The 12349-nt window shown below is 38.1% G+C and overlaps 1 protein-coding gene across 8 annotated transcripts in view; it reads right to left on the minus strand.

Annotated features, from left to right (window-relative positions):
- Positions 1-12349, minus strand: part of F8 (coagulation factor VIII) — a 146750-nt gene that overhangs the window by 93434 nt on the left and 40967 nt on the right. For all 8 annotated transcript variants that reach the window (XM_073889659.1, XM_025862821.2, XM_073889660.1 and 5 more), the window contains 4 exons: positions 10454-10675; positions 7930-8188; positions 7469-7640; positions 2180-2273 (listed from right to left, as the gene is read on the minus strand). In XM_073889659.1, the coding sequence (XP_073745760.1) occupies positions 2180-2273; positions 7469-7640; positions 7930-8188; positions 10454-10675 (747 nt within the window). The remainder of the gene's footprint in view (positions 1-2179; positions 2274-7468; positions 7641-7929; positions 8189-10453; positions 10676-12349) is intronic.

Raw genomic sequence — 12349 nt, forward strand, 5'->3', positions numbered from 1 at the left:
ATCCTCCTGCACTGTTGGTGCATATCCAAAGTGGCATAACCACTGTGGAAAACAGTATGGAGGTTCCTTAAAAAATTAAAAATGGAATTCCCATATGATCCAGTAATTCCATTCTGTGTATTTACCCAAGGAATATGAAAATACTAAATCAAAAAGATGTAGGCATACCTTTTTTACTGCAGCATTACTTACAATAGCCAAATTATGGAAGCAGCCTAAGTGTCCATCAATACATGAATGGATAAAGAAGATGTGATACACACACAATGGAATATTACTCTGCATAAAAAGGAATGAAATTATTCCATTTGCAATGACATGGATGGAGCTAGAGAGTATAATGCTAAGTGAAATGAGTCAGTCAGAGAAAAAAATACCATATGATTTCACTCATATGTGGAATTTAAGAAATAAAACAAATAAGCAAAGGAAAAAAGAGAGAGAGGCAAACCAAGACAAAGACTCTTAACTATGGAGAACACCCTGATGGTTACCAGAGGGGAGGTAGGTGGGCAGATAGGTGAACCAGGGGATGGGGATTAAGAAGGGCACTTGTCCTGATGAGCACTGGGGGTTGTACGGAAGTGCTGAATCACTACAGTGTACATCTGAAGCTAATATAACACTGTATGTTAACTATGTTGGAATTAAAATAAAAAAATAAAATTAAAACAGCATTGAGACACCACTTTTCACCCACCAGACTGGCAGGAGTTTTAAAAAACTGTCAATGTCTAGGGGCACCTGTGTGGCTCAGTCAGTTAAGTGTCTGCCTTGGGCTCAGGTCATGATCCCAGGGTCCTGGGATTGAGCCCCGCATTGGGCTCTCTGCTCCACGGGGAGCCTGCTTCTCCCTCTCCCTCTGCAGCTCCCCCTGCTTGTGCTTTCTCATTCTCTCTCTGTCAAATAAATAAATGAATAATCTTTTTAAAAAACTGTCAATGTCTAGATATCAATAATGTGGGAAATTACACTTTCATATTTGAGTAGTAGGAGTATGAATTATAACTTTATCTGGGAACAAAAGTGCAGCTATCTATTAAAAATAGAAATACATATACCGTGACTCAGAAATTCCAGTGTGAGGTCAGTGAACCTGAAGATAGGTCAACAGAAAATACCCACTTTGCAGATGAGATGGAGAAAGAAAAAAAATATGATGAAAATATTAAGGCATGTGGGACAATACCAAAATGTCATTCATGTAATTATAGACCCAGGAAAGGAGATAGAGAACAGGGTAGAAAATTTTTTTGAAGATATAATGACCACAATCTTTCCAAATTTGTAAAAATATAAATTTACAGATCCAGGAAGATCAGTGAACCTCAAGTGGGAGAAATATGAAGAAAATCACAGTCAGACAACAATAATGTACAGGGTAAGAATAACTGAATGAAATCTAAGTTTAGCTATTATGAAGGCCAGAAGATAGTAAAACAATATTTTCAAAGTGCTAAAAGGAATAAAAAGCCCTCTCAACCCAGAATTCTATACCCAGCAAAATTAGCCTTCAAAAGTGAAGACAAAGACATTTTCAAATAAAATAAAACTAAGAGAATCTATCTCTAGCATACCTGCACTACAAGGAATGATAAAAGAACTTCTTTAGATTGAAGAGAAATGATCTGAATGGAAGTGATGCCAGATGGAAATCTGGATCTTTAGGTGGGCATAAAAATCATTGGTAATAGTAAATAACTGGTAAATATGAAGGAGTATTTTTCCTCATAATTTTCTAAGACTACATATGACTATTTAATTTTTTTTTTTTTTAATCAGAGAGAGAGTGCGCACATGCACAAAAGCAGGGGGAGCAGCAGAGGAAGAAGGAGAAGCAGACTCCGTCCTGAGCAAGGAGCCCAATGCGGGGCTCAATCCCAGGACCCCAGAATCACGACCTGAGCCGAAGGCAGACACTGAACTGGCTGAGCCACCCAGGTGTCCCTACATATGACTATTTAAAGCAAAAATTATAGCATTTTCTTGTGTGTACTGTAAAGTATATAGATGTAATACATATGGAAATTATAGCATTAAGGATGGTGAGGTGATAAATGTGCCTATACAGTACATAACAGCTGGGGCAAGGACCAGTATAATTTTAGTGCTATTGAGGCTGTGACCTCATGTATATCCACAGGTAAGTATGACTTAATAAAATTGAGGTAACACTTACCTTTTGGCAATCTCCCTGAGTGCAAAGGACTGACATCAGTGATTCCATGAGGGTAGATGTTATAAGGCCGGCTTGCTTGATTCTTAAATATAATCTGAAAGTATAAATGAAATACAAGATCAAGTCCTAAAACAACTAGGATCAACAGGAACAGTGTGGCCTATCTCCAGAAAACAAAAGCTGTCTTATATCCATGTTATAGGGGTTTGAGCCTAGATAAAGTTCAAAATATTTGTTCTTTCCATAAAGTTGCTCAGACAGCTACTTAGGTTGTTTTTTTTTTTTTTTACTAAAGGCCCCTTTTCCATTTCTTTAAAGTTATTTCAATCGTTTCAGGAAGTATTCCTTGCACCTTGTCACACTAATTGAAATTTGAATGTCTGCTGAGGGCACTGCTTCCCCTCAGTCTTATTCCACCATTTGGGTACTAAATTCCCCAAGAGTGAAGAGGGAAACAGTGACTCAGGTGATAAAATCTTCACTGAATGAGCAGGCATGATAGGAGGACAGTTGATTACAGAACTAAGGAAAGGTGGTAGTCAGTGTTATCTGATTGCATGAGCTTTAAATGGGAGGAAGGATGGAAGAGCAGTAACATGGAAGCAGCAATTAAGAACATTTGAACACGTCAACCCAGTCTCTAGATCTGAGGTTGGGTATGACATGAGGATAAAAAACCAACTTCTGAAAAAACTGAGGGTTTTAGAGGGGAGGGGGTGGGGGGATGGGCTAGCCCGGTGATGGGTATTAAGGAGGGCACGTTCTGCATGGAGCACTGGGTGTTATACGCAAACAGTGAGTCATGGAACACTACATCAAAAACTAATGATGTACCGTATGATGACTAATGTAACATAAAAAAAAAACTTCCACCTGCATTATTGTCTTAAAACCCACTCATTTGGTAAAACCCAATAAAGAGCTGATTCCTTGCCCGCACTTAAAGCAGCAGAATGATGTAGAAGAAAAATCACACAGTTCTGCAATCAGCCTTTTAAAATTCATGATCACAAATCTCAAATGAGCACTCAAGTTACCTAGCTATCTATTTGGTTTTTCTAGAAATTCACCTTCCCACTTACTTAGTTGATTAATATTTGGTTTCAGATTTTCACTCTCGGGCGCTTATGTTTTCACTGAGAAAGGAATTTCCTTGTCCTCCCATCATCAAATCTACCCACCTATATGCATGTGAAAATCAACTCCTATCTAATGCCAACATCTCTTTGGTACTAGTACACAATAAGGTTGCAGCATCTTCCATTTTAAAAAACTTCCTTTTGGAACAGAATAGAGAGCCCAGAAACAGACTCACATAAATATAGTCAACTGATTACTGACAAAGAAGCAGAAGACAATAAAATGGTGCAGATAGTCTTATCAACAAATGGTGCTAGAACAACCAGACATCAACATGCAAGGTGAGAGAGAGAGAGAGAGAAAGGATCTAGACACAGACCTTACACCTTTTATAAAAATTAACCCCCAAAGAATTACATACCTACATAATTTTTTTAGAACTCTTCTGTATGTGAGCTATGTCTCTACTTCCCCATTTATTTGCTTATTTAATCATTTATTTACATCAGTAATGATCCATGGATGTTTATTTTATACTTTGGGGTATAATCCAATACTACTTTATTTTGTTGCTCAAATTCTTCCACCTTGGCCATTAGAAGCTCTGAACACTCCTGTGTTCTTTTGACATTGTCCTATTCTTTTATTGAGTACTTTCTTACTATATTAAGAATTATACTGATGTCTCCAATTCTAATCCAGAATCCCAAGATTTATTCTAGGCTTATTTTATTATTACCCTCTCCAACAAGAAATCTGGCTCCTGCCAAGTGTCATACATTTACTTAATCTTCGGATAATGACAGTTTTGTTTATTTCTTTCCAATCTGAAAACTTTATTTTCTCTCCTAGGAACACTGGCTACGGTTTCTAGTAAAATATCACATAGATATGTGTTTTATCCTGATCTTTAACAGAAGGATTTCTGAGTTTCACTACCAAGTGTGATGGTGACTATAGGTTTTCTGCAGATCTTTATTAGGATAAGGATGTCCCTTGCAACCCCAATTTCCTATGATTTTTTTATTATGTATTAATTATTTTCTACATATAAGATCATGTCATCTGCAAATAAAGACAGTATTATTTCTTCCTTCCAATCCAAATGCCAAATAATCCTCAAATTCTTACATTAATAGAAAAGTTTAATAGGATTCAATAAGATGTTCGAACATAACTTACATAAATCAAAAAATGAGGTAGATCTATATATCTTGATATGAAATGATATTCAAGATATGTTGTTAAGTTAAAAAAATCAAGGTACAGAACAATTTACATAGTGCTCATGTTTTTGTTTAAAATATAAACATAAACACATATATTTATACACTATTTCTGGAAGAGGATATTAAAACTGGCAGTAATGACTGCCTATCAGACTATGGGATTAGAAGTCTGGGAGGGATGGGCGCCTGGGTGGCTCAGTTGGTTGGGCGACTGCCTTCAGCTCAGGTCATGACCCTGGAGTCCCGGGATCGAGTCCCACATCGGGCTCCCTGCTCAGCAGGGAGTCTGCTTCTCCCTCTGACCCTCTTCCCTCTCGTGCTCTCTATCTCTATCTCATTCTCTCTCTCTCAAATAAATAAATAAAATTTAAAAAAAAAAGAAGTCTGGGAGGGAGAAAAATTTGCCTTTCACTGTGTACATTTTTTGCCTTTTGAATTATTTTTACTGGATAATTCAAAAATAGGTAAATAAAATTTATGAATAAAAATTATACAAGGATAGCTAATTAAAATGTTGAAGAAGTACAATCAGAGAAGACTTGCTCTACAAATATCAAAACACAGGACAAGGTTGCAGTCATCAAAACAGAGTGGTAACAGATCAATTAAAGAAAACAGATATTAGCAATTTGGTATATAATAAAGGAGGCACTTTTAAATTAGTGAGAAAAGGATCAGTTGGCCTAGTTAGCTCTCATTTGGGAAAATCCTTATTTGACACTATACACTATAACCAAAAGTAACTTCCAGAGCAATTAAAATCCTTATTGTAAAAATAAAACTATAAAAGTATAAAGAATAAAATGTAATAGACTATTTTTATAATCTGGAGGTGATGAAGACATTCCAAGGCAGAAATCATAAATCAAAAATATCCAGAAAAATATAAATAAAAAGATTGATAAAAGATCTTCACTGTAGGGGTGTCTGTGTGGCTCAGTCGGTTGAGCATCTGCCTTCGGCTCAGGTCGTGATCCCAGGGTGCTGGGATCAAGTCCCTCATTGGGCTTCTTGCTCAGCGGGGAGCCTGCTTCTCCCTCTCCCCTTGCTTCTCCCCCCTGCTGATGCTCTCTGTCAAATAAATAAATAAAATCTTTAAAAAAAAAGATCTTGACTGTATAAATACTAAAAATTTTTGTAGGACAAAAGTACAAGTGACAGACTAAAAAAATATTTGAAAAATAACAATGTGCCAATATCCACAGTGCATAAAGCCTTTTACAAATATATAAGCAAGAGACAACCATCCTAATAGAAAACTGGACAAAATTTCAGGCAATTTGCTGAGGGTGTCATGTAAATAGTCAACAAACATGAAACAGCAATTTCACTACTAATCGGGGAAATGCAAATGAAGACAGTATATAAATACTTAGCTTACCAAACTGGAAAATTTTTCTGAAGGCTTATAATATATATTGTCAATGATGTGGGGAAAGCATACTCACTCTTGGTGAGGGTCTAAATTGGGGCAGAATTGCTGAAGGACTTTGGCACTACCTAACAAAACTCCACATCAGGAAAGGTAGTCTTGTGTGCACAGTCTTTGGAGCCCTACTTGGCTATGTAAGAATGGGTCTTAAGCCTGGGACACCACTGTACCAGGAGCTAAAGAGCCCACACAGCCTATGGCAGGCTTATCACCTTGCTGGGAGTATCTTTCCTTGTTTCAGTCTCAGTGGGTGGTCCTTTGTTCTGCTTAAGCATGTGCATCAGTGACCCTCATGCATACCCTCAGATTTCAGACTCCTTGGGGGAGGAGTTGGGATCCTTCTGTCTCAGCACAAGAGGGGTACACAGAGGCCAACTGCCCTGTGCTGGCTACTGAGGGATATCTGCTAGCCATAGGGGACCCATGCCCACTATTGGAGCTGACCTTGCTCTGTCTCTTCTCTATGTAAGTAGAAGCACTGTTTCATCCAGGGCTTGGTTGCCTTGTGTTTTCCTGGGTGACTCTGCTACCAAGATGCTGTGGGCAGAAGTGTTTGGATTTCTATTCCCAGTGGTTGGCATGTAATATAATTGGAGTCCTCCTCTGGCACTGGTAACAGGTTCATGGTGTTCTGCTCAACACTCCATATATAATGATCAGCATCCTTCAAAACATTTTGGAGCAGCTGGGTTGATACAAACAACCATCCATCTCTAAATTGATTGTGAAAAAATAAATCCCTATTTTTTTAAACCACGGCTTATTGAGTATCCTATTCTTTGCAGCATAAGCCTTCTTAATACCCTATATCAAGGGACAGCAAACATTTTATGGAAAGGGCCAGATAGTAAATGCTCTAAACTTTGTGAGTCATTTCTAGTCACTGTCACACGTTTGTCGTATTATTATTATTATTCTTTTCTTTACAACTCTTTAAAAAGGTAAAATCCGGGGTGCCTGGGCAACTCAGTGGGTTAAGAGTCTGCCTTTGGCTCAGATCATGATCCCGGAGTCCTGGGATCCATGGGATTCATGCCAGGATTGAGCCCTGCGTTGGGCTTCCTGCTCAGTGGGGAGAATGCTTCTCCTTGCCCCTCTGTTCCTCCCCATTGCTCGTGCTCTCTCTCATTCGCTCACTTTCTCAAATAAATAAAATTAAAAAAAAAATAAAAAGGTAAAATCCTTCACAGGCTGAAAGGTCACAGGCTGTCCAAAAACACACTATGAGCCAAATTAGGCTCACAGGCCACAGTCTGATGATTCCTGTACTATATAATTAGTGGAAAAAAATTATATAAGGATATGTATCAAAGACCATGTAATGAGCGTTTCAAAGGGGTGACAGGTTTAATGGGTGTCATTAAATTTGTATTCTATATATTCATATTTTTAAAACAAATTTATAATCTATATTTATTTGTATAACATAATTTTTAGAAGATAATATTCATTGGAACACAAGACTGAATTATGAAGCTTTTAGAAACTCAAAATGCTCCAGACTTTGTCTTCATAATTACCCAATCTTATTTCTCTTCCTCAACTTACCAACAGTGTGTCTCCAACTTCTCCATAAAGTAAAGGTCCCAGGATTCCTGATTCATACTGAATAGCTTCACGAGTCTTAAATGTTTCATCTGTGTATGCCATAAATCGGACTTTTTTGTACTTCCTACCAATCCGCTGAGGACCATTGTTCAAATACAGATTTTTATAACCTCTGCATGAGACACAAATAGATGTGATGTTGGGATGGAGAATTCTAGGTAGAGGACAGGTGGCTAAAATCCAGCTCTAAAACAGCTGAAATGATTTAATCGATGAAAAGGCGTGAGAAAAATGCAAGTATGCCTGATGCTTAGCTATGTTAGTAAGGCTATCTATTATTTGATTCCATACCCGTACCAAACAATAAACATGGCTTAAAGATTTGTTGTTTTGAATAATTGGGAATAACCTTTTAAAAATGAGGAAGAGTTCATATCAAGAGTTAAAAGGTGCTTGCTTACCTATCATTGGGGGTGGGGCCTGAGGGAGCATAGTCCCAGTCTTCCTCTTCAGCAGCAATATAGTGGACCCAAGTTTTAGGATGCTTCTTGGCAACTGAGCGGATTTGGATAAAGGGAGAGGAGTTGTCATCATCAAAGCTAACCACGTCCATGTCAGAGTCATAAAGATCACCATAATCTTCCTCTTCTTCATTATTTTTCATCCGTAGTTGGGGTTCCTCTGGGCAGCTATCTACTTTGACATAAGCTTCCATACCACCTGAGGTCAGACAAACCAAACAATGTCAGATTCCTGTAAGACTTGCCTTAACTTCTACAACTTCTTTGTCTCTCATTAGGCCTTCAAGACCCTCTCTTAAGTGTTCCCTTCCCCACACCTATACCCTTATCTTGTCACTCTCCTATAGGGATTACCTTCCCCGTAGCTGGTACTTGCTGGTTTCTTCCTATGATCTTTGCACTCACCATTCCCCTTCTGCCTCACTCTCCTCCAGTATATGTTTTATCCTTCTTTCAAGGCTCACTCATTTGCTCTTATAATATGTATGAATATTTTCCTTCTGGAATTGGCTCTGAACACATCACTCTCCAATTCTCTAATTATAAACAAGTAGACTTGAGAAACTGTATATTTTCAGCATTTGGATGCCTAGGTCAAACCAACTCCCCATTCTGCCAGTTACCTAATGATTTCTATATGTACTCCATTGAATTATGATATAAACCATTGATTTAATAAGTTTACTAGGAAAAATGTCAGTGTAGATATAAATTTTAAGACATTTGAAGTTCATAAAAACATGAAAAGGTACAACTTAGAGTTAAGGAAATATATGTTATATGTTTTAAGAGCATGTCTGCCTGTGACTAGTTATAAGTCCTTCAGCAAGTCTATTCAACAATTTCAATCTCATCTTTAGCTTTATAATATGTGGATAGTAATAATTCCCACCCAATCTATGTTATAGGGCTATTTTGAAAATCAATACTAAGAAGGCAGACCTATTTACTACAGGATGGGGAATATGGTAGATTTCAGGAGCAGCAAACAAGTAGTCTGGGGTTCATGAGGCTTTAAACATAATTCATTCTAGATCTAAAATGAAAGGATTTGTCTGCGGTCCAACAAGACAAAGCATTTTTCTGAAAAAGTGGCAATTAAAATCAGTGGGAAAAAGTCAAAATAATAAAACAAAACATAAAGTAAATTCCTCAAACTAGGTAACAACCAACTTGCATACAAGTAAATGACCTATTTCTCTGTGCCTACAGGATCAACTTCATTTGTCCCTTAACATCTTGTCAAAAGTCCCATAAAATTATGTAACAGATGAGGAAAAGAGGTCCCTATTCTTCATCACTACAGAGCACTATAAACAAGGTCACTCACAGAACATAAGGAGAAAATGGTGGATGCATGGCAAGATCAAATCTCTTCTCCAAGGCAAGCAAGGAATCTGAAGAGAGGAGTAATACAAGAGTGCTAGAACAAACAAGTGCTGTTAGACACGAAAGATTAGGCCTCCTCAACATTTTTCTCCAACAACCCTCATGGGCCACAACAGAGGAGAAGACAAAGAGGAATGTTAGATTGATCCAACATTAAGAGTTAGCAGAGTAAATATACAAGAAGGAAAATGGGGGTGGGATGATCATGTTATATGAATTTTCAGTCTGTAGCTACAAATGAGGTCACATTAATGATAATTTGGAACCGTATTACTGTCCCAACTTGCTTAGACAGGACCTTTAACCCTTTGCAAAGTCCTCATTAAGAAGTCTTTGAAAACCTCACGTGGTGTTTCACATATGCTCACCAACTTCCACTCCCACATTGCTTCTCCCAGTGTCTGTTATGCCCAACAGGCTCTGTATTTCCCATGTCTCTCATCTCCTTCTAGGTATTGATGGAGTGCCTCCATGTACACCAGTAGTCTGGTGTTTCATACTGAGTACTGCAATATCCTCTGGACATCACTACTGCTAGCCCGCAGCCCTTGTGGTTACAACCTAGACAATGCTGGACTTTTTTTATTTCCTTAAATTTCTCAAAAAACATCTCTTCAGGGGTGCCTGGGTGGCTCAGTGGGTGAAGCGTCTGCCTTCGGCTCAGGTCATGATCCCAGGTCCTGGGACTGAGTCCCACATCGGGCTCCCTCTGCCCCTCCCCCTGCTTGTGTTCCCTCTCTCGCTGTGTCTCTTTCTGTCAAATAAGCAAATAAAATCTTTAAAAAAACCACATCTCTTTAGCTATGATCTACAATCCCTCTCTCCATAGCACTGAAGCCTAGTTAATGGGATCTGGCTAGGAAACCAATGATATACTGTCCTCCCCACTTTCACCACCTCATTTGTCCCTAAAATGTCTCCCCTCTGCTATTATAGTCGTTTAAACTAAAAATTCACCAGTACTACTAACACTCAAGCCCTCTTACAACCAAGGTAAAATCTTATAATGGACAGTGGACAGTAAAAGAAGAGCTGAATATTTATAATACTCATTTTTAAGATCAACAGATATTACCATGTTGGTGGGAAGGGATATGACAAAACAGTAGAAACTGGCCAAAGTCCATCAGGAATGTCTGAGCAGTAAGGAAAGTTACTGATGAGATCTCCAAGGAGGCCTGGCGATGGTTCCTCACAAGAAATGTGTGACCTTCTAGAAAAATTGAGTGCACTTCGGGGGTGGTGCCCATTCCAATCACATGCCAATAGACTGATCTCTTGTGACATCCAGTCAGACCTGTAACATGGGAAAATAAGACAGTTATGGTCAAGAAGTAGAGAATTTGAAATGGAAAACACTTTCTAGGATAGGATAGACAAATTGACCTTCAAATTTTATTACTAACTTGGAACCAAACTTTCCGAGGATGCTGGGATACTGCCAAACCAACAGCTCTTGCCAAGGTCAGCAATGAGTGTCTCGTGCAGCTAAATCCAATGGACACTTTTCAATAATCTGCACCTGGTAACCACTCATTCCTTCTTAAGATTCTCTTCCTCCCTTGTCCTCTGTGCCAACACCTCTCTGGGTTTTGTTCCCCTGTTGTTTAGATAGCTCCCTCCTCTGCCTCCTTTCCTGACCCTTCATTAAATGACGGATCACCTAGGACGCAGCCCTAGGCTTATTCTCTTGTTAATAAATACTTTCTCTTTGAACAATATCAAATTCTCTCTCACTTCCTAAATCCAGTCTGATACTAATTATGGCAATATAATTGATAATACTAATATTTACTGAGCACTTGTTTTATATCAAGCACTGTCCAAACTGTTTTACAAGTTTTAACTCATTCAACTCCAGTAACCATATGAATGTAGAAACTATTGTTATCAGGAGAGGATCCTGATGCTCAGCTCAAATCGGAACCCAAGCAGCTGCATGTTTAGATCTTACACTGTTAACTACTAGGGCACAGCTGTCTCATATTTTGCCTCCTGAAACTTTCAAATACACATATTTTTTCACCATCATTACCACCCCCACATCTTAATTCTTGTCTGTCTCAAATCCAAACTCTCTAGTAAGGCCTAGAAAGCCCTGAATGGTATTGCCAATTTAATTCTCATGCCTTTGTATGGGACCTGTTTTTCCCAGGGGAAGCTTTAACATCTTCTCTTTGTTCTCTGAAATTCCACAATCATAATTTCGTGTGGGGATCTTTTTTTATTTATCCTGCTGGGAAATCTGAGTATGAAAACTCAAATATTTTCATCCTTAATACTTTCTTCTATAATTTCTTTGATTTTTAAAATCTGTTTTAAAATGTATTCCAAATCTCTTTTTGTTTTACTTTCTGGAAGATTTTCTCTATTCTAACTACCTTCTATTGAGTTTGTATTTTCACAATAATATTCCTAACTTTTGTTAGCATACTCTTGGTTTGATTGTTTCTTTTCATAGAATCATATTATTACTATATTGATGCAGTATCTTCTTGAATCTTTATGAAAATACTAAGTAGACCTTTTGACAAGTTTTCTTCTAAGTATTATCTCTTTTTCTTCTGGGATTATTATTTTTTGTTTATCTTTGCATATCCCTTTCATGTTTTAGGTTTCCCTTAAATATTTGTTCATCCTTGGCTGTTCACCTATATTTAAGCAAAAGGAAAGAGAAATCTGTGAGCTCTGTGTACATGGGCAGGCCTTCATTTTTAGGTGACTGAAAGAAGAATCAGCCACTTCAGTTTAAGACCCCACCAGAGGCCAGAATTCAGTGGGCTTTCCTCTGGGGATACAGAGCTGTCTGACGAGAACCAGAGAAGAGAGCTCTGGTGGTGAATGCAGAAGACCCTAAGGATTCTTTTTTTTTTTTTTTATAGATTTTATTTATTTATTTATTTGAGAGAGTGCATGAGAGAGCATGCATGGAGGAAGGGACAGAAGGGGAGGGAAAGGTTCTCAAGCAGAT

Source organism: Callorhinus ursinus, unplaced genomic scaffold (genome assembly GCF_003265705.2).
Source record: "Callorhinus ursinus isolate GAN/ISIS: 27379988/994484 unplaced genomic scaffold, GSC_fseal_2.0 scaffold112, whole genome shotgun sequence".
NCBI classification, from domain to species: domain Eukaryota; kingdom Metazoa; phylum Chordata; class Mammalia; order Carnivora; family Otariidae; genus Callorhinus; species Callorhinus ursinus.